General features: G+C 41.2%; 1 protein-coding gene across 1 annotated transcript in view; it reads left to right on the forward strand.

The window, feature by feature from the left end:
* eif2b3 (eukaryotic translation initiation factor 2B subunit gamma) overlaps window positions 1-27,227 on the forward strand; it is a 106,931-nt gene that overhangs the window by 71,555 nt on the left and 8,149 nt on the right. The window contains exons 9-11 of the mRNA XM_003220212.4: window positions 990-1,067; window positions 2,931-3,079; window positions 27,057-27,160. Of these exons, the coding sequence (XP_003220260.1) occupies window positions 990-1,067; window positions 2,931-3,079; window positions 27,057-27,160 (331 nt within the window). The remainder of the gene's footprint in view (window positions 1-989; window positions 1,068-2,930; window positions 3,080-27,056; window positions 27,161-27,227) is intronic.

Consider the following 27,227-nt stretch of genomic DNA (forward strand, 5'->3'; position numbering starts at 1 on the left):
AATTGCTCATAGAATATTATTGATATTAGTTGCTTCCAATGTCCTATTTAGTTCTTCCATGCAAGTGCACAGTAGAAAAGTTATGATGCTTCAAGCTGCGTAAAATGTTTAAAGTTTCTTCCAGAAGGAAGAAAATTTATAGTAGAACAAATACAAAGTGCAGGAGAGGAAAGAGTGAAATAACCCCTTCCTTTCACCTCATAAGCTACTGCTAATGTAAATCTGCAGTTGTTTTTTGTTGTTCTTATTTTTAGTGGCAAGAAAAAGTCATCAGACCCATGGGTTGCATGTGGTTTGACACCAAACTAAAGTCTGAATCCAGGTTCATGAGTTCCAATGAAAGCATTCTTTTTAGATTGGATTTTATTTTTCTTCTTGAAGCATATTGCTAATTGTTAGCTGCTTGGCAACATGTCAAAGTTATATTCATATTCTCTATGAAAGGGTTCATACATTTCTGTTTTTCATAATCTCCAGAACCTGTCTGATCACTGCCTGTTATAATTCATCTTTGTGCACATCCTTTTTAGTCACCTGGATATAATAATCTGTACATTTCTTGTAATTTAAGTATGGGTACAATCATATAGAAGGGGCCCCTGGTGGCACAGTGTGTTAAAGCGCTGAGCTGCTGAACTTGCGGACCAAAAGGTCCCAGGTTCAAATCCTGGGAGCGGAATGAGTGCCCACTGTTAGCTCCAGCTCCAACCTAGCAGTTCGAAAACATGCAAATGTGAGTAGATCAATAGGTACCGCTCCGGCGGGAAAGTAATGTCGCTCCATGCAGTCATGCTGGCCACATGACCTTGGAGGTGTCTACAGACAACGCCGGCTCTTCGGCTTAGAAATGGAGATGAGCACCAACCCCCAGAGTCGGTCATGACTGGACTTAACGTTAGTGGAAACCTTTACCTTTTTACAATCATATAGAAGTAATTGAACACATTATCTTTGCCTATTAACTTGTGACTTTGGATGCCATCTTCCAGGTTCCTAAGATGCTGCCTTCACTTTGTCCAGAAGAATCTTTGGTTCACAGCACTGCACAAATCACTGACAAATTCCTGGTGAGTAAATGCCTTTGAGATAGCAGGATGAATAAGGATTGGACACTCTCTGTGCTATAAAGACTTTATGTATTTCAGATTTTAATATTAATCTGGATTTGTGATACATTTGAACAGAAAAAGAAATACCACTTAAGTAGAAGAAACATTAAATTTTAAATAACCAAAATAATAATAATAAAGTGTAAGCACTAAACTAATCTGGGAATCTTCTATCGCGACACATCCAATGAAGTGGTTTAAAATCAATATATAAAAACATTAAGAATAAGTACATTCTAGTTTACTTTTGCACACTTTCCTTCTATATTAAATGTCTATGTAACAGTGGAAGATTTCAGAGGCCTCATTCACTTTATCTTAAGTTGGTTAATGCTATGAGCAAGCCTCATTCCTTGTTTTGTCAGATTCAGGAAACTATGGTTACTGTTCCCAGAACAACTAGGATCTTAAGTCAACTTCAAGTAGTTGTTCAGGATGCAGAGAAAGCTGATAACTGTAGTTTTCTGGTTTTCCTGAAGCAGAAAGCTATCATTTGTTGCACACACTTGCCCTGGATGTGGGCACGCTGAAGAAGAAAGTGGCTGCCTCTGTAGACAAAAGGCTCACTAAAATTGCCTGAATCAAAGCAGTCTGTGTTTGCTTTCCAGAATATTTTATTCTAGTTAATGTCTCTCCCAACTGGGTGTATGCATTTAACAGATACGATTAACAGATAGTATTTTAAAATGAATTTTTATTCAGAACTAAAGTGGAAAAGAAGACACAATCAATACAAGAAAGCTATTTTTCATAATATATAAAACTAAAACTGCTACATCTAATAACTGTCGGAATTTAAAAACCATCTAAAGACCTATCTCTTTGGCAGGCCTGCCCAGCAAATTTTAATCACGAATTTAAACTTATGTTTAATCTTTAATTTGTGTATTGTAATATATACTTTGTAAAAATATGCTTAATATGTATATTTTGTAGCATGTTTTTAGATGATTGTTTTTAGCAATCTTGTAATCCGCCTCGAGCCACAAGGAGAGGTGGTTGAAAATTATTATTATCATCATCATCGTCATCGTCATCATCATCAACTAGATCCAAGACAATCACTCTAACGTAGAACATACTAATAAACACATATTGGACATACAACTACTAGAACTACTCTGTTAATCTTTCAGTCTTTGTCTATTGCTTTTAACTCCTTGTTTTCCTTCTCCCTTTAAATGACACTATTTGTCCACTCTTCTACTTCTAATAACACTCCCCTAATTTATAAATCCAGTAGTTGGAATTTGCCCCAATCTTTGCTGCAGAAAAGTGTATGTCACAATCTTTCTTAAAGTGAGTGAAGGATTTTTCCTTATTCAGTATAATAATATTGTTCAGCTCATAGAGAATATAAATTGAACAGACATATCCTGCTGTATCAGACATTTAGCATTAAAATGCAAGAGATTGCCATTTGCTTTTATGACAGAGAATTTAATGATATACTTTTCTTTCTCATTTTTCTGTTCACTTACAGCTTTCAGGGATGTTGACAAAGGTCCTGACCAGTACATGCACAATACGTATTAGACATGACCATTGTTTAGAAATGAAAACTGTCTGGGCCTCCACTTCATGTCATAATGGGTTGTTGTTCTGCTCTTCCTTATTGGGTTTGCTTCAGTTTGCCTAAGTATATTTGTCTGCTGATTGGCCCACCAAGAACTAATGTTTATGGGAATGTCAAACAAAAACTGCTTAATGCTGTGCCAGATTAACTACATGTGGGTTTTTTGTTTGCTTGCTTGGTTTTGTTTTGTTTTGTGTGTTTCTTTCTCATTTGTTTAGCACTGTTTATTCCCTGTTCCTCTCCAGGTTGGATCTGACAGCATTGTTGGTGCAGCTACACAAGTAGGAGAAAAAACTGCAATAAAACGCTCTGTGATTGGTACCTCCTGCATTATCAAAGACAAAGTGAAAATTACAAACTGCATCATCATGAATTTTGTCAGAATTGAGGAAGGGTAGGTGATCTTGTAAAAATGTTGCAAGATTTTAGTCTGAACCATCACTAGCTACTGATATAAGAATATCCCAAGCATGTTTGCTCTTGGATAAAAGCTGCTTCTTCATCTCCAAGGTGGAAAGCAGAATCACAATTAAGAAATAGTACTATACTGCAATTATAATGTTTCTAATAATAAAACTAATGTTGAAGAAGATTTTCATCTAGAGATAATATTGATAGGATAAGCAAAAGTTATTTGATACCACAAGACTGGAAAGGGGCCTATATTTCTTGTTGTTCATTCGTTCAGTTGCTTCTGACTCTTCGTGACCTCATGGACCAGTGCACGCCAGAGCTCCCTGTCAGCCCTCGCCACCTCCAGCTCTTTCAAGGTTAAGCCAGTCACTTCAAGGATATCATCTATCCATCTTGCCTTTGGGGCCTATATAAAGCCAAATTTTTAAAAAGTTCCATGAAATTATAGACTGGTTTCTTCTTTGTGGTCTCTGTGGCATCACACATATGGTAGTTTGTAATAAAAGCTTATTATTAATAATTGCATGCGCAGCAAGCTCAGAACCTTCTAGCAAGCTCTTCAGAGTCTTATGGCTATAGCCCCGCCCACCTCCCCCAGAAGGCATATAGGCCATGGGAGGGGCTGTAGCCTCAGTTCCTTTTTTCCACAGTTGCAGCAGCAATGTTTAGGAACCTCAAAAAAAACTTACCTGACCCTAGACTGTTTGACAATGACTCCTTTCACTTCATAACGGTATTGACCTTGGACCTTACCGGCTACTCTACAACTCCTCTGTGACCCTCACCTGGACTGTGTGACTACCACTTTACTTTCACCTTCAAACCACTATGTCTACTGCATGATTTTAAAAACGTGTTTCCTGTGGAGGCAAGCTGCCTGATTTAGATGGGCATACCCACAAACCCTCCTGAGAATGCCACGGGCGGTTCGGTGTTCACTACATTGGTGGACTGTATGAGGCAACATCTGTGCAGGGACTCCCTTTAGTGCACTGGGGCTGACAATGGCACTTAAAACAGATGCCTCTCTCCAAGGCTGGGGGGCACACATGGCAACCCTCACAATCCAAGGGCTGTGGTCAGTGGAAGACGTTGATCGAAACATCAATTTTCTAGAGCTATTGGTGGTTCCGAGCTTTTGAGCCATGCCTTCGGGAACAGGTATTGCAACTACTGACCAACAACACTACCATGAACTGGTATATAAACAAGCAGGACAGCACTCAATCCCTCTCACTTCTCATCCTCACCATAGACATATGGACCTGGTGCATCCCCAGGGGGGTACGTCTCATAGCAATTAATCTCCCGGAAAAAGACATTGCTTTGGAGCAGAACATTACCCATCGACCATGAGTGGACCCTCTATCCAGACGAAGCTTCCCTCCTTTTTGGTAGTTGGGGATGGGCTGTAGTCAGCCTCTTTGAAGCACCAGGCAACACAGAATGCTAGTTCTATTGCACATGGCTCTGGAGGAACCTGCACCAGGCTCCCTAGGAGACATTTCTTTTCAACTGGTACGGTCTCCTGTACATCTTTCCATCTATCACCCTTTTGGCCAGGGTGGTCACAAAAATAGATGTGGACAGGGCCAATTGCATCATCATTACTCCATGGTAACCTCGGCAGCTGTGGTTTGCCCCATTGATTACGATGTCCAGTAGAAACTTCATTCCCCTCACCCAATGACTGGAACTTATCACAATCCAGCGAGACCATGTCCACCACCCGGTCTTAAATCACTTATGTATCACGGTGTGGCAAATCCAGTCCAAGCCATTCTTGACACAGCGCACAGGGCATCAACCAAGCACTCTTACACCTCCAAATGGGACTGTTTCACTATATTTACATAACCACAGGCAGCTGATCCCATAACCACCCCTACACTGCTCCTTTTTGGTTTCCCTTGCTGATGCCAACCTTACCCTATCCTTCATAAAATGTTACCTGGCAGCTCTCTTCTTATCGCAAGAAAGTTAGGTTTCCTTCATGCTTTCGAGATCCATTGTTACAGCTCTTCCTGCAGGGCTATAAAAACATTCGGCCCCCGCCTGCTCCACCACCTCTGGCCTGGCAACTGGACCTGTGTTCTGTATTCTCTCATGAAGCCATGGAAAACTGTGTTTGTTGTAGCAGTTATATCGGCTTGTAGAGCCAGCGAGCTCTGTGCCTTCCACGTAGATGAGCCTTATCTGCACTTCAACAGAGATAAGGTGGTACTATGCACCTGCATTATCTTTTTGCCAAAGGTGGCTTCAGCGTTCCTTATGGCGCAGGACATAGTCCTTCCTGCCTTCTTTCAAAACCCAACCATGCCATTGGAGAACTCCCTTCACCTCTTGAATGCCCGGAGGGTGCTCCCTTTCTACATCAGTAAGTTGTAGAAATAAGGAAGTTGCCCAGATTTTTCTTGAAATACAGAGCTGATATAATGGGATTTCCAGTCTCATCTCAGTGCCTCTTGTATCTGCCATCCAGCTGGCATGTCAGCAGGTGGGAAAGGAAGTGCTTGTGGGTGTCATAAGCCACTCCACTAGAGTCGTGGCCACTTCCACGGTGTACATGAGGGGGGTACCCCTGGAAGATATCTTCAGGGCAGGCACTACAAGATGGACTTCCTCTCCAAACGAAATGCTGGATTTGGAAGAGCGGTCCTCTTCTCAGTGGTGCCATGATTCCCACTAACCAGGGTTTGTAGCTTCCTAGTCTACCATATGGGCGATTTTACAGAGACCACAAAGAAGGAATGGTTGCTTACCTGTAATCTGTGTTTTTTCGAGTGGTCATCTGTGAAATCCGCACATCCTCCCCGCTATTGTTATGCCTCCGTGCCTCAGCCACTGCACTGTGGTGGGGGAAATGAGGCTACAGCCCCTCCCACGGCCAATATGCCTTCTGGGGAAGGTGGATGGGGCTATAGCCATAAGACTCTGAAGAGCTTTCTAGAAGGTTCCGAGCTTGCTGCACATGTGCACAAACTACCATATGTGTGATTTCACAGATGACCACTCAAATAAACACGGTTACAGGTAAGTAACCATTCCTAATGGAACATCTGCTATGGGTAGATTGGTGGAAGGCATTCTTAAAGATAAGAATAAGCATTAGTCTTAATGAAGAAGAATCAAATATAGCTTCTCATAAGGTAAGATCTATCTCAGTAACCTTTTAGAGTTTGCTAAGAATATCAACAAGGGTGTAAATCAGAGTAATCCAATTGACTTAGTTTATTAGTTCACTAGACTTGTGAACAACCTTTCTGAACAAAATTTATCAACCATGTGATAAAAAGACATGTCCTCTTTTGCACCAGTGAGTTGTTATAGAACAAAAAGTGTACAAACAGTGCTCATAGCGGGAGAAATTATTTATTTATTTATTACAAGCATTTATATCCCACCCTCCTCACCCCCGAGGGGGGACTCAGAGCGACCAAGGGGTGACTCAAGGTGGTTGAGGGGGGACTCAGAATATAGGTGGGCTCTTCCAAGCATCTGTAGTTAGTCTGTGTTTTTTAATTAGTAAACAGTGTTGCAACACCTACTGATGAAACTAAATTATTTGGAGTGATAAAATAAGCAGCAATGGAGAACTCATATTTGTGCTTTGAGCTAATGTAACTTTCTGGTTAAGAGATTAAACTTTGCCTGCATGAAGGACATGCTAAGTGGTTTTAGGCGAGACACTGATTTTCAATTACCATGTCCAACATGTGGGGGTCATGTTGATTTAGATAAGAGTTATTGCACACTTTGTTTAGAATAAGGTATACATTCTGGTGTTCTATACACGAGCTAGGTGGAAGTATGTATTGTTTTCAATGTAAATGACACACAGGAGATGTTCTCATACAACTGCAGTCTCTGGACTTTAGAAGGGATTTTGCCAGTCATTATTCTATTCCTATACCATACTTATAAATTATAGTTATTCTTTGAGGATTCCACATCCCATTTACATGACAGCTTCCTGTGGGTGTTAGTAGATAAGAAACCTTTATTGACCTCTCCCTCATAAATCCTTGAAATTCGCTAGTTGTTCTCATGAAGTGATGAGAAATATGAACGTGGCTCTTGCAGCCACATGCTTTGATGAAGGGGAGGAAGCACAAAATGTAACTACAGTTGCAGAACTAAATTAGAGGTGGGTTTGGTACCCATATGCTAAACTTTGGGTTATTGTGAGCACGTAATCAGAATCCCTTAACTCAGCAATGATACCCAGTCAGAAGTTCATTTGTAAATTGATTCCATACAATTTTGCCATCACAATGAAAATGAATTGTGCTTGATGAATAGTTCTCCCATTCTATTGATTTACCTCTTTGGTAAAAAAGAAAAACTAACAAGATGAGGATTTTCAACAAAATGGATTTTCAAATAATATCTATGATCTTTCTATATCCAATTCATTATCCTCCTTTTGATTGAAGACAGTTCCTGTTGTTTTTGACTAACTGTATTTATTTATTTATTTATTTATTTACAGTATTTATATTCCGCCTTTCTTTCTCACCCCGAAGGGGACTCAGGGCGGATCACAATGCACATATACATAGCAAACATTCAATGCCATTAGACATACAACATATATAGACAGACACAGAGGCAATTTAATATTTTCCAGCTTCCGGCTTCATGAGGGTATGCTCGATTCTGGCCACAGGGGAAGCTGCCACTTCATCGTCCACTTGTGCCACTGAGTCCTTGATGGAGTACTTTCTCATTCTTCCACATGCTGCTGGATGTTTTTATGGTGTCACAAATTAGTTAAATTAGCCTCCCCGCATAAAGCGGTACCTAAATTTCCTACTTGACCAATGCAGGTATCTTTCGAGCTGCTTAAGTCAACAGCGAGCTAGACTATTAATGGTCGGGAGCTCAATCCGACCCGGGCTGCCTTCAAACTCATGACCTCCTGGTCAGTAGTGATTTTTGTAGCTGGCTACTAACCAGCTGCTCCAAAGCCCGGCCCTGTATAACAGGATAGCTGAAGTATTTGATTTCTTATATTTGTGTTCCTTCTTTAAAGAGCTTTTTGGCCAGGCATTTTACTTCCTGAAGTAAATAAGAAGACGTTCTTCACTTTTTCCTGTATAGAAACAGACCAAACAGGCAGCATAATCTTATCTCAATAATAGCAAAAGAACAGCAACTTGTGACACACTTGAGAGCAGTGTCTAGCAAGAGAGCACCCAATGGACTCTATGACACAACCCTCTGGCTCTCCTGATACTTTATATTAGTCTGATAAGCTAAAAAAAAAAAAAGAAGAAATATATGTTTGCTTTGTTTTAAGAATATGAAAAATTATTTACTCAAACCTGGCTGTTTCTTTCTTAATTTTGAGTTCTGATGGCCCACTCCCCTTGCTCTTGACTAGTAGGCAGATCTCGGTAGTCAGATGAAAAACAATGATACGGTAAGATTAGATTCCCAGATCTGCTCAAATTTATTTTCATTATGGTGGTAATGTGCAATGCTCATGCAGTAAATGTGTACAGACATACAGATGTACACCTCAGGTATGTTTACTTTCATGAAACATGTAAGGTCTTTGTTGTTGCATAACCAAACAATCTCCAGTATATGGCAACCCTAAAACAAACCCAACACAGGGTTTTTTTCTGCAAAATTTATTCAGAGACAGTTAGTTGTTGCTTTCCTCTAAGGCTGAGAGAGTATGACATGCTCAGGCTCACTCAGTGGGTTTCCATGGCCAAGTGGGGATTCAAATCACTACACAACACTTGCTCTCCCATAACATCTTTTCTAGAACTCTTTTTGTATACAACTGCCTTTTGACAGTGGATCGGAAGCAACTGTGGAATAGTACTTAGGAGCAATTTGAGCAAGACTAGGTTTTAGTGAATGAAGTATGTTTCCAAGCTATTAAAATTTAAGAAGTATGTTAAAAGTACTAGACACCTCCAAAACTGGAGATGGACTTAGATAGTTTACTCATGGATACTCTTCCTAGCAGAGCCACATTCTGTGGAGATTTTGTTTGTTTTGTGAGTTAGAATATTCAATGAAACATATCTGGTTTTGACATCTAAACAGAATGGAAAAACCTTTGGGGTACTTAGTTGATAGATCAGTGTCTTGTTGATAGGAAAAGTAGGTGTCTAATCACATGCTCAGTCAACTTTTTGAAAAGGTATGCTGTTAATACTTGCCATTATGCCGCGCAATTTATAATTGCATGTTTCAAAATCTCCATGTTGAAGTAATTCAGTCTGCTGTGATAATATCAAAAGAAAATGTGGCTTTTTTGGTATGTACAGTCCAGTTCTTACGACATTGAACTGCCTTAACATGCACAATGCATCTGTAGAGTTAGCTTGCCACATGAGAAATTTTCAAGTATTGTTGGATGTCATCAGAGTAAAACTGATGTCATTTGTAATGGGAACATGTTCAGCAGGAGCCCTTCTCTTACTGTATGATTCATTCAGTTTTATTTTTGAGCATGTTACTTAAATCTTAGATGTTCTTGGCTACATTCCCATTCCCAGAAGCCATCATTTCAAGTTGGTTCTGTTTGCATACAGAGTGTTTGCCTCTGGGTCCACATGGCTAATCCATTATGTTAGAGATACTAAAAGACAAAGTGCTTTCTGAGCCAGGTTTTGACATGTGAAGACATGGAGCGCTTGCATATGAATATCACTCTGGAGAATCAAGGAACGAGTGACAACTTCCATTCATGTATTTTTCTTGGGGTTTTTTTTAACTATCCAGCTATCCGAATACACAGTAGACCCTTTTTAATGTGTAGAAGTACATTCGGTGTCTCATATTGAACCAAATAGCCTTTAATAGGGAACTAATGTATTTAAGAAGCTATCAGAGGACCGCGTAGAATCTCTGAACAAGTTAGTACTTCTGTGGCAATAAGGGAAACTCCTGTATGCATACTGTCTTTCTCTGACACTCAACTGTACACCTGTTACAGAATGAGCAGCCAGTCCTTGAAGCTTCAAGGCCATTAAATGCTAATCCAGGCGATCAACTGCTACATTAACACTTGCCTCAAACAGACAAGAGTTCTTTTGCCCACAGATATATAAACCCCTCTTGCCTAGTTTTCAACAGACCTCACAGCCTCTGAGGATGCCTGCCATAGATGCAGGTGAAACATCAGGAGATAATGCTTCTGGAACATGCCTATACAACAGGAAAACTCACAGCAACCCAGTGATTCTGGCCACGAAAGCCTTCAACAACACATATTCTAGTATGCTATCCACAAATAATAAACCAGGATTCCTCTAGAATCTTGATTTATTGTATTGTGGAAATCAGACAAATATGTGAGTCTGATGCTCCATGCAACTTCCTCCTCCCCCTGACCACATATAACCTACTGCAAGACAGGTGATTATATGTTTGGTGCCTACATTATGGAAAACCACTTGGCTCACCTATTCGTAAAATAGAAGAGGTTAGTAAGTGATAGCATCTATCAAACAACCTTAATGAAGCCGTGTTTAACCTCTGGTCCTCCTGCCTTCTGTCTTGCCTCTTTCACTCTTTTCTCTTCCTCCATCATAGTGCTTGGCACCATGGATCAGGATTGGTAGTAAGGTTTCAATAACATTATGCAAAATAAATTAACAGAGTAGTTTTTATTTATAGCACTACACAGTTTTCTGACTTTAGATCAGCCTTCTCCAACCTCATTAGAGATGTATTAGACTATGGCAGAGCAATTAAAATGTAGCCCACAAGCTACATGAGTCTCCAGGGATTTTTGGTGGTCCCCAAAACCAAACATGGTCACCCTCCACTCCAAAAACAGTTTTTGAATTATCCCCCCCCCCAATGTATAGAGGAAATGAGGAGGCAGCATTTTATCATATTTTTAGGCTGTTTTAAACCCTGGGGGGGGGGGGGGGGCTTTTTTCTAACAGGAAGTGAACTTCTGGTCCAATTCATGTTCAATCATAGAATCATAGAATCATAGAATAGTAGAGTTGGAAGAGACCTCATGGGCCATCCAGTCCAACCCCCTGCCAAGAAGCAGGAAATCACATTCAAAGCACCCCCGACAGATGGCCATCCAGCCTCTGCTTAAAAGCCTCCAAAGAAGGAGCCTCCACCACAGCCCAGGGGAGAGAGTTCCACTGCCGAACAGCTCTCACAGTGAGGAAGTTCTTCCTGATGTTCAGGTGGAATCTCCTTTCCTGTAGTTTTAAGCCATTGTTCCACGTCCTAGTCTGCAGGGCAGCAGAAAACAAGCTTGCTCCCTCCTCCCTATGACTTCCCCTCACATATTTGTACATGGCTATCATGTCTTCTCTCAGCCTTCTCTTTTGTAGGCTAAACATGCCCAGTTCTTTAAGCCGCTCTTCATAGGGCTTGTTCTCCAGACCCTTAATCATTTTAGTTGCCCTCCTCTGGACGCTTTCCAGCTTGTCAACATCTCCCTTCAATTGCGGTGCCCAGAATTGGACACAGTATTCCAGTATGTTATATAGAAAAAGGGCTTTCTTGGGTCTAAAATGATCCACAGGGACAAAAAAACAGGAAATTATACACATCCCAAAAACAAACAAAAAATGCAAGGGGGTTGGACCATGGTGTTCCACCCCCTAAGGCCTCCAGAGTGGGGTGGGGGTAATCCAACTGTTCCCCACCTGTAGACTATGTTTACCATCACCAATTAGCATTGTCAGTTGTCCTGCTAACTGGGGTGATGGGAGTTGTAATCCAATATATCTAGAGGGAAACTAGATATGAAAGCCTCCTTTAGATATTTTGGTGAATAGACACTTATCAAATGGCAGCTCGGTTCAGAGAACAGAAAAGTATTAGATATCATGGACATGTTAAGCTTTGAAAAGTTAGATGAGTTGAAAACTTGGTCCCTGTTGAAATGTGTCAGTGTGATCTCATAGGTTGAACAGTTTTCAAGGCTTGCTTTTGTGTAAGGCTTTGAGTGGGGGCGAGGGAAGAGCCCAACGTCCAACATGTTCAGACATTTTGGCACTTGAGTCAAAAACTCCTAATTCCTCCTTTGACACAGGGAGGTTCTTCCAACATGAGCTTCTCTTCTTCAAGCTGTATTGAGCAGCACAGAAAATATCAGAAGAAAGTACCAAACTGTTTATGAAGCTTTGTTCATTTCAGTGGAGCTTGCCAAGTGAGTTTCTAGTAGGTCACACCTTGGTGCTCATTCTTCTACCCCAAGAAGGTACTGTCTCACTTTTTTCACATAGGACCCTACCATTGAGTATGAATACTAAGTACAGCGGGGTCTTCCAGGAGTATATATGAGTGCTTCTCAGAGGTAGGTAACTTGTTTCAGTAGATGATGTAAATATGTATTCATTGTTGTTCAGGCAGGAAGGTTATGGGGCAAATAGAGAGGGGGAGAGACAGAAAAGAGCAAGAGAGTGAACACATGTGTCTCTTTAAGCCCTTCTGCTGCCTACCACATGGCTCCAATTTAATGCTACTTTCAATCGGAATATGTACAAGGGAAATAAAACAGAAAAAAACAGCAAGGCAAGAGGAACTTGCTGCTCACTGCAGATTGATTATGAAGTTTATAGGTTGTTTCCTTGATAGTGCCAAATCAGCACCTTATGTACAAAGTTGTGAGTGATCTGAAGAAAGTCCTAATTAAGCCCAGGGTGGTATTGTGGATTTATAGGGGTACAGCACAGAAGCTTTCTCTCAAACTCCCTTCTTCCATCAGCTTGTATAACACATACAAGAGAGTCAGCCCGCTGCCAATGCAATATTTGTGTGGCATCATAAAATATCTTTTACAATCCAGTCTTCCATGAGAAAGAATGACAATGTGAAGTCGTTTCCAACCTCATAGTTTGCAAAGCTACAACTAATGTGAAGCTCATGCAATGATGATCAGACATTTGATACTGTAGTGGTTTGCTTGTTAGGGTGGTAACTGTCACATTGCTGCGACACGTCAAAATGTCATTTTAGCATTCTCTTAGTGATGTTCAAGTAGTTCTTCTCTCATATTCAGCCAAGGCTAGCTGGTAGATTTTATAACAAGGAGAGTTTGCTATCAGTCAGGCAGTATAAGTTAAGCAGAGTGCATTAATGGGAAACAAAATTTGCCAGTTTTGGGGAAATGTTTTATCTTACAAAACTAGAGTAGCATGAATGTGGATGTACCTGATTGTATTTGATGGATTTTATGGACAATGTCTTCCATTAAAAAAAAAAGACCAAACATACAGAAATAGTCATCATGGAAGATTATAATTAAATCTAAGGCAGTTCTTGCCAGAGACAGACAAAAGCCAGCCAACAAGATGCTTGCTTTGGCATAGGGCCTGGCTAGTTATGCCTCTGGAGCTCCAAGATGAGCTCTGCACTGCATTATCGTAATAGAGAATGTCGCTTGTTGACACCTTTACACGCTATTAGCCATTATGAAAGACCCAGCTCAGCAGACCACCCAGGACTAGCTAACTCATGGTGCTTCATGACCTCATGGGAATGCCCACTGGGTAAAATGTGTTGTTTTGGTGATATTGTCTCTTTCAGTAGTTTTGCCAGGAGGCCTAGTTCCAGCTTGAAAAACTGAGTCATTACCAAACCACCACCACCTGCACGCCCTTGTTGTTTGTGTAATGGGTTTTACACTGAGAAGTTGAACGGTACTGTTCACTACACTTGGTTGCATGGAGTAATAAAATCACAGAAACATATTGCAAGCAATAATAAACAAAGTCAAACGTATGGGATTTCCCCTTTCCCTCCATAGTCACAAGGTTTCAGATGTATTTCAGTTTGTTTTAGAAATGTAGAGTGACACATGAATGTTAAAAGATGTACAAAGAGCCTTTTCAAATTGGCAGTTCCCCAAATCAGTGATCTACTGTTGCTAGATTAATTCATGTATCCCTGCCATTGCCTTCTTCTGATGCTGAAAGAGTGTGACTTGCCCCAGGTCATTCTATAGACTTCATGGCCAAACGGGGATTCGAACCCTTGTCAACAAAGTCATAGTCCACCACGCAAACCACTGCACCACATTGAATCTCAATATTGGTGGCCCAATGCATATGAATGTAATTGCGAACTTGCCTAGCAAAAACTCAAGAAGATAGACAAACGTGAGAAAAAGTTTGCATCAGTCTTTGTGCTACTTGGAGCCATTCCCCCAGGCTCAGATAGCTGCAGTAACTTTTCTTGCGCTATTATGGATCTGGCAATATAATTAGATTCGACTTGTGTTCTACCACTTCTGTTCTGGCATCCTTACTACTTCATTTCCTAAAATTTACCTGTAAACCAGGAAGAGAGCCAGCCTGGTTTAATGGTTTGCGTGCTGGACTACTACTCTATAGACCAGAGTTCGAATCCCTGCCCTGCCGTGGAAGCCTATTTGGGTGACTTCAGGCAAGTTATACATTCAGCCTCATCAGAAGGCAAAGACAAATTTGTCTTAAAGGTTGTTATATGTCAGAAATAATTTGAAAGTACACAACAGCAACAAAATCAGAGACTTGCCTTGCTGTGCAAATAAAGGGGGTGCTGGTGTACCTAGAAATAATTGTTAGCCTGTTGCAGAAACTGACTAGATTATTGGCAGTAAAAGAAATCAAGTCAAATGAGCAATTGGGAATTTAGAAAAACAAAGCAGTTGCATGACCTCCAGGATTGGACCATTTTAATAATACTGGTGTTTCTTTTGTCCAAAGGTTCAGAGCTCACAAGAGACATGCCCAAGTAGCCAGGGATAACATCCTACTATTCTCAAATCCTGGCATATGGGTGGGTCAGCAGATCATACACTGAATCTCTGTATGCCTTACCATATCTTTTGGGCTTCTAACGCATTTGATGACCTCTATTGCTATCCATGGCAGTGGGGAACTGTCAAGCCAGCCCTGACAAGTGTTGGGAATTGAGGAGCCGTTAAGCTCAAATACCCTCTTTATGAGGTAAATTCCCAAGAAAAACAGCAGAGTGTATGGAAGCATTTCTTCCAATGTAGCAGTGAGACGTACGCAGCGTGAGTTTAGGAAAGCCTCTGTCTCTTCAGGATGGCGAAGGACCACAAAGCCAGCTATAAAGTTTAAAAGCATTTATTGAGGTAAAAAGAAATCCATTGATGGAGCTAACTAGCTTATCTAATCTGATCTAAGACAGGTAGACGGATCAAAATAAAGATCTAGATAGCTACATCTTGACGACAAGAGGGGACAAAAATGCATCCTCTCTCTGAAACAAAGCAGGAAGAATGAATGGCGACTCCCTTGTGGTGAGTCTCTTTCTTCTCTAGGGCCATAAACATTACAAAGGCCAAATTGGGGAAGTTACGTCAACCCCTAGGAGAGATCACATTTCTAAAGCATCAAAGGATGGGGTTGACCTAAACAGGACAGGAAGGAGGAAACAATAGTGAAGCCTAATCAAAGCATGCATAGGACTGTGGGAAGGTGTCCCTAACTCTTTTCTAGGCTTCCTATCTAACCATAGAGACTTAGGCAGTGCAGGATGACATTTTTCTAACAGCAAGGCCTTCTTGGGGTATATAGAGAATCCCTGAATCAAGGTGACCATTACGTTAGGCGATCCCTCGTAGTTCGAGGACGATAGTCTTCCATCCTTGGTATCTTGGGGGTGGGTTCTTAGGTGGCTGAAGAGACCTATTCTTGACCTGCATATTCTCCCGCAGTGAGGGCATCGGTTTCCAGGTGGAAGGCGGTCCCGGTCGGGGTTAGCTTGACGCTCCTTCCTCTTGGCATGTTTCTCCCTTAAGCCCTCCGTTCGTGCCTCTTCGAACTCTGCAGCACTGCTGGTTACAGCTGACCTCCAATTGGAGCGCTCAAGGGCCAGGGCTTCCCAGTTCTCAGTGTCTATGCCACAGTTTTTAAGGTTGGCTTTGAGCCCATCTTTAAATCTCTTTTCCTGCCCACCAACATTCCGTTTCCCATTCTTGAGTTCGGAGTAGAGGAGCTGCTTTGGGAGACGGTGATCGGGCATTCAGACAACGTGGCCAGTCCAGCGGAGTTGATGGTGTAGGAGCATCGCTTCAATGCTGGTGGTCTTTGCTTCCTCAAGCACGCTGACATTTGTCCACCTGTCTTCCCAAGAGATTTGCAGGATTTTTATTTATTTATTTATTTATTTCCATCATTTATATGCCGCCCTTCTCACCCGAAGGGACTCAGGGCGGCTCCGGATTTTCCTGAGGCAACGCTGATGGAAACGCTCCAGGAGTTTGGTGTGACGTCTGTAGACAGTCCACGTTTCGCAGGCGTAGAGCAGGGTTGGGAGGACAATGGCTTTATAAACAAGCACCTTGGTATCTCTACGGATGTCCCGGTCATCAAACACTCTCTGCTTCATACGGAAAAATGCTGCACTCGCAGAGCTCAGGCGGTGTTGTATTTCAGTGTCGATGTTGACTTTTGTGGAGAGATGGCTGCCAAGGTAGCGGAAATGGTCAACATTTTCTAATGTTACACCATTAAGCTGTATTCCTGGCTTTGCAGAGGGATTAGCTGGTGCCTGTTGGAAGAGCACTTTGGTTTTCTCGATGTTCAGTGAGAGGCCGAGCTTCTCGTATGCTTCTGCGAAGGTGTTTAGAGTGGCTTGTAGGTCTTCTTCTGAATGCGCACAGACTACGTTGTCATCGGCATATTGGAGTTCTATAACAGATGTTGTGGTGACCTTGGTTTTGGCTCTCAGTCTGCTGAGGTTAAATAGTTTGCCATCTGTCCGATAGATGATTTCCACTCCGGTGGGAAGTTTCCCATCAACAAGATGAAGTATCATAGCGATGAAGATGGAAAATAAGGTAGGGGCAATAACACATCCCTGCTTGACACATGATTCCACCTTAAATGGGTCACTTTGGGAGCCGTTGCTGTCCAAGACTGTTGCCATCATGTCATCATGGAGGAGCCGCAGGATGTTCACAAATTTGTCAGGGCACCCGATTTTTTGGAGGATGGTCCAGAGAGCGCTGCGATTCACTGTGTCGAATGCCTTTGCAAGGTCAATGAATGCCATGTACAGAGGTTGGTTTTGTTCCCTGCATTTTTCTTGGAGCTGTCGTGCAGTGAAGATCATGTCCACTGTTCCTCTGGAGGGGCGGAAGCCATTCTGGGATTCTGGGAGGGTGTCTTCTGAGACAGGGAGAAGGCGGTTTGCAAGGATTCTTGCAAGGATTTTCCCGGCGGAGGTTAGAAGGGAGATACCACGATAGTTCCCGCAGTCTGTTCTGTCCCCTTTCTTGAAAAGGGTGATGATGGTGGCATCCTTGAAGTCTGCTGGGATTTTCTCGGTCATCCACACCTTTTCAATGAGCTGGTGGAGTTGTTGTGTCAGCTCAGGTCCACCCTCTTTGAAGATTTCAGCAGGAATCCCATCAGGTCCGCTGGCTTTGTTGTTTTTTTGTTGGCTGATGGCATTGCTGACTTCTTCCAAACTAGGCAGTGCTGCAAGCTCATCCCTGGTTTGTTGTTGCGGGATTTGTGAGAGGGTCTCTTCGGCCACATTGGAGCTGCGATTCAGCAGGTTCTGGTAGTGCTCTTTCCAATGTAGTGCAATTGATGTTTTGTCCTTCAGAATTTTGGTTCCATCTGATGAGCGTAGGGGCTGTATGCCATGGTTTCTTGGTCTGTAAATGATCTTTGTGGCTTTGAAAAATCCCTGAGCGTCATGGGTATCTGCAAGGTGTTGGATTTCTTCAGCCTTCTTTGTCCACCAGATGTTCTTGAGTTCTCTGGTCCTTCTTTGGACCTCAGCTTTTGCACTGGCATAGATCTTTTTCTTGGCAGCACAGTTGGTGTCTCTCTGCCATGTTTGGAAGGCTTTCCTTTTGTTATCAATCAGCTGTTGGATCTCTTTGTCGTTATCATCAAACCAGTCTTGATGTTTCTTAGTTTGGTATCCAATGGTTTCTTCGCAGGCTGTGATGATGGAGGTCTTCAGTTTGTTCCAATGTTCCTCAACATTTTCGGGGTGTTCTGTGGGTAGATGATCTTTGAGTGTTGTTTGGAGAAGGGCTCGTTTGGAGGGCTCCTGAAGGGCTTGGGTGTTCATTTTGCGCCTTGTTTTTCTTCCTTGGAGTCTGCGTTTGGGGACGATCTTGATAGCCATCGTGGATCGGATTAACCTGTGGTCTGTCCAGCAGTCATCAGTACCTGTCATGGCTCTTGTGAGAAGCACATCGCGGCGGTCTCTGGCACGTGTAATAACATAGTCCAAGAGGTGCGACTGCTTTGACCGAGGGTGCTTCCATGATGTCTTGAGCTTGTTTTTCTGGCGGAAGAGCGTGTTGGTGATGACAAGGTTGTGCTCTCCGCATTTGGTGAGAAGCAAGATGCCATTCGAGTTGCTGTTTCCGACCCCGTCTTTTCCTATGATCCCTGGCCACAGGTCAGAGTCCCGTCAGACTCTGGCATTAAAGTCCCCCAGGAGGATGATTTTGTCCTCCTTAGGTATCTCTGATAGGATGGTGTCCAGCTGACAGTAAAAATTTTCCTTGATGTCTTCGTCAGCATCTAGAGTTGGTGCATAGGCGCATATGATGGTTGCCTGTTGGTTTTTGGCAAGGTTAATTCGGAGGGTTGAAAGTCGTTCGTTGATGCCAGTGGGTGCTTCAGTCAGTTGCTTCACCAGGTCATTTCTGATCGCAAAGCCAACTCCGTGTATTCTCCGCTCTTCTTCAGGCAGTCCCTCTTCTTGTAGCCTCCCTTTTCTTCCTTCAGCTGCCCCTCTCCTGCTCTCCGGGTCTCCTGAAGGGCTGCTATGTCGATCTTAAAGCGTCCCAGCTCCCTTGCAATGATAGCAGTCCTGCGTTCGGGGCGTTCGCTGTCAGTGTTATCTAACAATGTCCGTACGTTCCATGTTCCAAAGTTCATTTTTCTTTTTTGGCCGCAGAGTGGTGACCCCTCTGGACGCGGCAGTCCAGTCAGGGTAGGAGAGGCAGACTATGTTTAGGGCACCTTTTCTAGCCCCTTCCCCATGTGGGGTGAGCAGAGCGGATCCTAAAAAGGGCTGCTCAGTCATGGATACAGCTGCCGGACTACTCAACTGCCTCGGTCCTTGAGGTAGAACGACTGAGTCCATATCCACTGCCCATGTGCCAGTCTGTGACTAGAGGCTTCCAGATTTCACAGTCCTGCCCCCGTCGCCATTTGCTGATCGCCAAGGTGACCACCAGCTCTACAATAGGCCAACCAAGATTTGGTTAAGTCAGGGGTTCTTAAACTTTTTCTATTTGTGAATTATTTCCACCTGAGAAATGTTTACATGAACCCAGGCATATAAAATAGGTATAAAAATTAAACATTGACTGAAAATAAAATCATACTTACAGAGCTTGCTAGACAGCTTGATTTGCTGAAACATTTTCGCAGAGTCTACTGTAAACACTGCATGTTGTTGCTGACAGCTTTGTATATGTGGGTGTCACTCAGAAACTTTTTACTGTTGTCAATTTTTGGTAACCCAATCACAGAGCTAAGAGGTCCCCATTTGGGGTCAGAATCCACAATTTAAGAAGCGGTGGGCTGAGTAATATTGTATTCTGCTAAGTGTTACAGGCCTCAAATGTCAAAAATATCCAAACAACTATTTTTAAACAATATGTATCATCCTACAAAATCAATAGTGCCAACTTCACCCAGTACCAAACCATGCATGGTTACTTCTCCAGCAGCCATTGAGCTGTCATTTACAATCCCCAGATAAAGACCTGGATGTTTTGTGTTTCACCAAGTTTGCAGACTGGGTGCCAGGCAAGTGTTTGTCATCCATACCTTCTTTGGCAAGCGAATTCAGGGCCAAAGCTGCCCTTGAGGTCTTGACCTCGGTTATCTAAGCTCCTTTTCCTCCATTACTTTTAATCACTGAGTCCTAAATAATTGGTGGGCAGCCTATAATTATGGCCTGTGTTTTGGATATTCTTCAGACTCATCCTTGTGTGCAAAACACTGCATATTTTGATCTCCCTCCCTTCTCAGTCTTCACTTCCCCACGGCACATTTGATTTCACTCAATTTGCGTTTTCTGGGGCTAAAGAGAATAGAAGACCACAATTTCTTGGCACTCTTGCTACATTAGGTGATGGAGGCTTTACCTTTTTTCTTTTCTTTTTTGCTGGTGCTCTCTCTCTTTAAGTATAGGGTTAACTTCCTTCAACATGCTTTGATTTATAGACAGATAGCAAGCTTTGAAAGTCAGCAATGCTAGCACTGTGTAAATCAACCTTCCTTATTTATAGTTTCAACAGGAAAAGGAATTATTTCCCAATTCTTTACATTTCTTTCCGAAGCAATCGACCACCCTGTCCTTTGGTTTAAAGCTGTGTAGCTTTACCACAAAAGTGTGGTGAAGAGTTGTGGGGGGTGGAGGAGGCCTGCGATTGCTCTGCTATAAAAACTCCAGATTGTATGTTCTTGGACATTGACTTTAGAACAGCTTCCTTTAAGCCCACACAAGAGATGGCCTGTGTCTTTGGCTTCCTTCCCCCCTCCCACCCTTCAAACAATCTCTGACCTCTTAGGAAAATAAATAAAAGATAAAGCAAGGCCCCTGGAATGCTGCAGAATGAGTATACATTTTACTCTCTGTTGTTTTCTGCTGGGATTAGTTGTTTACAATGGAGGAATGGGGAGGGGGGTTATAGCCTTACTGAAATTAGAAGCATTTTAAAATCATCTTGTTAGGTGGTCTCCACTTTAAAGACTTAAATCCTTGTAATCTACCCACTCCCCTCATGCCTTCTTGGTCATCACTCCTCTATGGGCCCTTTCTTTTTTAAAAGAAAAATGTCAGTCTCTCAGCCCCTTTTTCTTTTTACCACACCTGGACAATACATTAACATATCTGAGCATCTGATGGCTAGGCCTATGTTAGCGCTACAGAACTGAACTAAATCCCCTCCTAAGAATGCAGAGGAGACCCGTTCTTTGGCTTTATTTGTTGAGTTTCAAACATATCCATAATGTAATTTTTGTGCTAAATCAAACTGTTGGTAATGCTCATCAGTTTTGTGATTTTTAATTTCCAATGCTAAAATTGTAAAATAGGGAGAGTGGGCACCCTACATTGCAAAGAACAAATGCAGTGGTTACTCTTAAACTGGGAATAATTTATATAAATATTTATCTCAATGATTATGTTTACAGTTCCAGAATTCAATAAATAGAGGCAGTGTTTTTGCAAAAAACAATTATGTGTTGGCTTCCCTAAGTTTTACAATGTACAGTAGGACCCCATATCTGAGGGGGATATGTTCTGGATTTTACGTGGATGTACAAAACTGCAGCTAATATCTATTGAAATAAAGGATAGCTAGCAAAAGAATATCATAGAGTCACTCTTGAGGACCCAAAAAATGCCTAGTGAAAACGTATTTTGCCTTCTGTGGATAAATGAAACCATGAATATCAATCCCATGGATCATTCTTTTATTATTTTTGCTCTGCACAATTTTCCAGCAAGTGCAGTTTTAGGTAATAAATGAAAGTTTAAAAAGTAATTATAATTTCTCAGCTTGTCACCTAATAAAGTGTTTTTTTTTCCTGCCCTCTGCAGCCACCTATTCTTCCCAGAACTGATTCACAAGCATGCCTGTACCACCTTTCTAGATTTCAGTGTTCACAGGGGCTGGAGGAATTGGTTCACAGTATATTGTAGCAAAACAGTGGCACAGAGTGAGACACAATTCCAGTCCATTTGAATAAAATTATTGTACATATTATTTTGACTGTTGTATTCCACACACTGTGTACCAACATATCTTTTTGGTTAAAACCATGGTTAGCGAGTCATTGAGATCTTATCACAGGATTCGTGCAGAACAGATGGGGTTGTGCCATTTTTTATTTTTTTTACTATTTACGGTAATCTTACTTTTTAATGCTTTGCTCTACAAATAATTTCCTGATCTTTTTTTTAAAGACTTCAAGAGAAAGGTAGCACCTTTCATTTCATTTTTGGGCATTTTATTAGCAGTATGCACAGTACTGGTAGATATGGATATGCTTAACCCTTTCAGATCTCTCAAATGTGTTTCCAGAATATTACAATTTGCATATAGTCTTCTTCTGTTTATTATGGGTTTTTTAAATCCCACCTTTTCCCCAGTAGCTTGCAAAAATGAAAACCGATACAGATAAAATCTCACATCAATAAAACATAGTTTGTAAAATTATCACAAAACTATTAATATGATTAAAAGTAGTTTTAAAACAATCATTAAAAAGCAAGGAATAACCTAGTATACGCTGACAAGCCTTTTCCTTGTAAATAGTTCTCAAATGCCTGTCAACAGAAGGGTACCATGGAAGGGTTTCCATCTCATTCCCTTCAGATGTATTGACTTACAAGTATCATCATGCATAGCCATTGGTGTTGCAGTCCTGCTCTTCTTGTGAACATCAGGTTGTGGAAGGCTGACATAGGGGCAGTACACATTGGCCAGTTCTTTTAATCTCTCACAACTATCTATTAATGTAAGCTTTGATATTATTAAAGGCTGAAGATATCAATTTCCATAGTGCTGAAAAAATCATTTGCTGAGCAATAATTATTTATTTCCTATTGCAGCCCTCTTTTACAATTTATGTTTCCATAGATATCAAAGCTCTGTGAGGTTTTTCAAAATGATGAGTTCAATTTCAAAGCCATATATTTCATTATCAGGTTTAATTTTTTTAAGACTAGTAGAATTCAATATTTGCAATATTTTGGACATGCAACATTTGTTGCTTGAAATTGGACTATAACAAAATGAAATGTTTACCATAAAATAAAAGCATTTTAGTCTGTAAACTCCATTATGAGGGAGGGACTGAAAGGAGACTGAAAATATATACATGCAAAATTCTTCTCTTGGCAGCCTTCATGATCTGATTTTTAAAATACACACAAAAAGCATTTGCAAGTGATTTCCACATGGCTTTATTACATCTGTCAGTGCATAGAAGGAACACCCACAAGATACGTTTTATTTCTTCAATTTGTTTTCCACTCCTGTGGTAAAGCTAGCTAAGCTTCTCTATTGTGTGGCAGGGTCATGGTGGGAGCTGAGAATTACTAATATATACTTGGAATCCTGCATATATTGATTGAATTCTAAAATGTTTCCAGCTCTGGGGTGTTTTTGTCTTTCTGCAACCAAATAAAATGCATTACCAAACTTCTGTTGGCAACTTTCAACCCTACACATGTCTGCTATATAGTGTCTTATCTAAATCATTAGAAACAGAAGCAGAAAGAGTATTACTACAGACATGGCCCACAATTTGGAACTACACACTCCAGATGAGGTCCTTGCCCTAATTTGTTCCCCAGAAGTCTTGTCTAATGGAATACCAATGGGAAGGTGTTTTTTTTAGTTCTTATGTGGTTATTTCCTAAGATTGCAGCTGGAGATGGAAGCATTAACCCTTTATACTCTCCAGGCAGCAGCATATTCCTAAATCCTTTCCCTTTAGAAATACTACTGAAGTTTAACTCATCAATTGAAACCTCTTTTGTAATCTTGACTGCATGAAGCAGGACAGCCTTCATGAGAGGAAGAGTGAAACAGGAGGAACAGAGAAGAGACGGAAGAGAATGTGGAAAAGTTATTTATAAGGCTACAACTCTCAGATTACCTCCAACCACCTTGGGAATTCTGGAGTTTATAGTCCCAATGTGTGGGACAGAGTGGCATAAGTGACGTAGAAAGAAGGACAATATGTTGACTTCCCTCTGAAACAGTTAATTAAATGGGATGGGAAATTCATCACTAGATCATCTGTGTGTGTTCATGTGTTTTGTTCTGTCCTGTGCTATGTGGTGTATGTTTTTGTGGTGTTGTTGTGATGTTCCTTCAAATGATTTCCAGCGTAGGGCAAACCTATCATAGGATTTTCTTGGGGGAAAAAATTCACGAGATGTTTGCTATTGCCTTCCTCTGAGGTTGAGAGTGTATAACTTTCCAAGGGTCACCTTATGAGTTTCATGACAAAGTGAGGATTCAGACCGTGGTCTCCAGCGTCATAGTCCAGAGCTCAAACAACTATGCCATGCTGGCTCCCTGTGAGTTGAGTATATTGTAGATTTTATGTAGATATATGTTTCTAAGGCTTCTTTTTGGTGGAAAGCAGCTCCCTTGGAGACTTGGGGTCACAAACATCATCTAGCTTTTGAATTTCATCCTTAGGTTCAGAATTTTAAAAGAAAGAAAAACCTGAGGAGTTTTTTTTTGACAACTCACAGATGTTTTTTATAATAAATTATTGTCTTCAAAAATTATAATTCCTGAAGGTCTTTGTACACTTAAGTAAATCCATTGAGCCTCAGCGTAAAAGATTATAATGCTTATAGAAAAAACTTAGATTGTGAAGACATAAAAGACAACAATTATTTTATGTCTTCAAAACCTTAGTATGAACTTCAGAATTTTAGTATCCATGAAAGAAATGTGTGACAAATCACCAATGAGCCAGTGGAAGAAGGAAGGAATGCTATGTTTTCTTCCTGAGATGGGTATTAGAGTCACATGGAACCCACATTTAGAGAACCTTTCAGGATACATCTCTCACTCTGATGAAGAATGGAAAGTTACAACTTGGCCATTCACTCTAATAGCCAAGCTAGGGTGCCCTGAAGAGGCTGTGCCCCTGATTTCTTTATTTATTACTAACACATGTGATTCACTGGGAGCAATATCCAACAGCACTAGGTTTCCAGTGTGTAAACCAAAGGATTTGAAACACTTTTTTAAAAATCCTATGCGAGAAGGGGGCTAGGTTTATGTTTCCATTGCTGAGCAGCAAATGGAGCTGTCGGAAAGATAGCAACTGCCTGTGCCCCAGGAACAGGGAGCAAAAGGAGAGAGCTGTCTATAGAGCCTTTCCCCCTATTAACATCTCAATAAGAGGCCTTGCCATGGCAGCCTAGGCGAGATGACTCCATCATGCATAACTGCAACCTTCCTGCGCAGGAAAGAAAAACAGCCAAGCTTAGAGCGAAGAGAGTTCTGTCTGCTCAAAGGTTTCCCCTTTCATCCCTGAGGCCTGCTCCTCTGCGAACCCTATGGTGCCTTAGAGAGGGAGTTAAATTGTTTTCAGCAAAAGGGTTGTCAGCTCTGCTTTGACTGCAGAAGTTCAGTTTTCTGGTTGTACAGCGAAGATGGGAGCTGGTCTCCTTAGCAACCCAAGGCATTATGGTCGTATCCCTGTGAATTTTCATTAAGTCCAGTCAAAGCCTCTGTCTTGATACTTGAAGACTTCTATGTGTCATGAGCTTTACAGAAGGTGACTGGCCTGCCTTGACAGCCACTTTCCTGTGGAACAATGACTGTGACAACCGATAGGGGGAGGACTTTCCCATGGTCTAAGGGTGCATCTGCACTGTAGAATTAATGCAGTTGGACAGCACTTTAGTTGTCATGGCTCAATGCTATGGAATCATGGGAGTTATGGTTTTACAAGGTCTTTAACCAAATAATGGTGATGCCTCACAAAGCTACAGCTCCAAGGATTCCATAGCATTGCACCATGACAGTTAAAGTGGTTTCAAACTGTATTATTTCTATAGTGTAGATGCACCCTAGATTTACCCTGGATCTACTGTACTTCTCAAATGAGGAGACCTTTAGTATGGAAGGTATAGGTCTAGACTATGTGAACTTACATTTCCTACAACAAGAAAACACACACTTCCTAAACTTATGACAATAGGGACGAGGGCAAGAGAAAGAAATAAAGCAAAATGTTTTCTCAGATTCATTCCAGTTGTTATCTCTTCTGTTGGTGAATTGAATAAAAATTGAAACAATTGCAGTTACCCTTAAATATTTTAATGGTTTTTGAATTGCTGTGCACAATCAGTGATTTCTGAATTTTCAGGGAAATTGTTTATTCTTCATTTCCATGAGAACCAGAAACTCAACATTATAGCTCTTCATATGACATGACGTGATGGCATCCTGTCTGCAAACTGTTGAATGCCTGAGACTTGGCTTTTCTCTTTGTCTACCTGTTTCTTCTCAAGCAAAAAACCTGCCTGATGGTGTGTTTGATATGTAAGAAGGATGCCAACTTTAATTCCAGTGAATATTTGTAATGTATAATACACTGGTTCACTTAATCCTTGTTTGGTTTGATTGTGGATTTGCACAAGACAGGCAAAGAAACTATGCTAGTTATGCATAGGATTTGGACAAAGTACCATTAGGTACATTGACTTTATTTCTTTGTCCTCTTGGACTTTATAAACCATTACTTTGAAAACCATCCTTTTGCTAAAGCTATGGGTAGAAGAATTTACCTTTTACTGTTTGAGCTATATCCTTGTTATTTTAGCAAACCGTATGCGCGGTTGCGCCAATTGGGAATCCCTGAACCAGAGAGCATTCCAGGCTTTATTTCCTGGGCTTTTGTTGGTTTAACATAGCAGGGTATTTGTGTGTGCATGAATACAAAGTCAGTGGCAATATTTACCCTAATACAAAAGGGTGGGGGAGCTCTGTAAAGCAGTAGAAACTGCAAATAGAAAAGCATCCTGGATGTGAAAGGTGGCAACGTCTTGTCTTTGTCCTTTTGAGCGCCTCCTTTGTGACATCTGGCAGTAGAGCTCTGCCATAGCAACTAAGCACAACTTTGGCCAAAAAGGGCTTGGAATTTCAGAAAAACAGGTTATATTTCCTAGGTCTACTCTAAGAAAACTGCCTTATACTAGGTCAGACTATTTGTACATATAGTCTAGTATTATCCACTCTGACCAACAGCAGCTCCCCAGAGACTCTATCACAAACTTTTCCAAATCATCTGCTTTTTAAAAGAGAAATCAAACTTTCTCAATACAAATTATGTGGTCTACGATTGAGCTATGCCTCCTCCGCCTTCTGCCCCATTATTTCTGGATGTCCTTGCCTAAGTAGTGGCATATCACTATTATTCTTGATTAAATTTCTAATTATATTTTAATCAACATTTCTGTTTGTCTTCTAGGTGCAGCCTACAGAATTGTGTTGTATGTCATAATGCAGTCATAGAGAAAGGAGCTGATATCAAGGACTGTTTGATTGGAAACAGTCAACGTCTGGAATCCAAATGTAAGTGGAAGAATTTTATGTAATTTAACCAATAATGACTAAAATTCTGCCATCACATCTAGGATTA

Source organism: Anolis carolinensis, chromosome 4 (genome assembly GCF_035594765.1).
Source record: "Anolis carolinensis isolate JA03-04 chromosome 4, rAnoCar3.1.pri, whole genome shotgun sequence".
In the NCBI taxonomy this organism is placed as follows: Eukaryota; Metazoa; Chordata; class Lepidosauria; order Squamata; family Dactyloidae; genus Anolis; species Anolis carolinensis.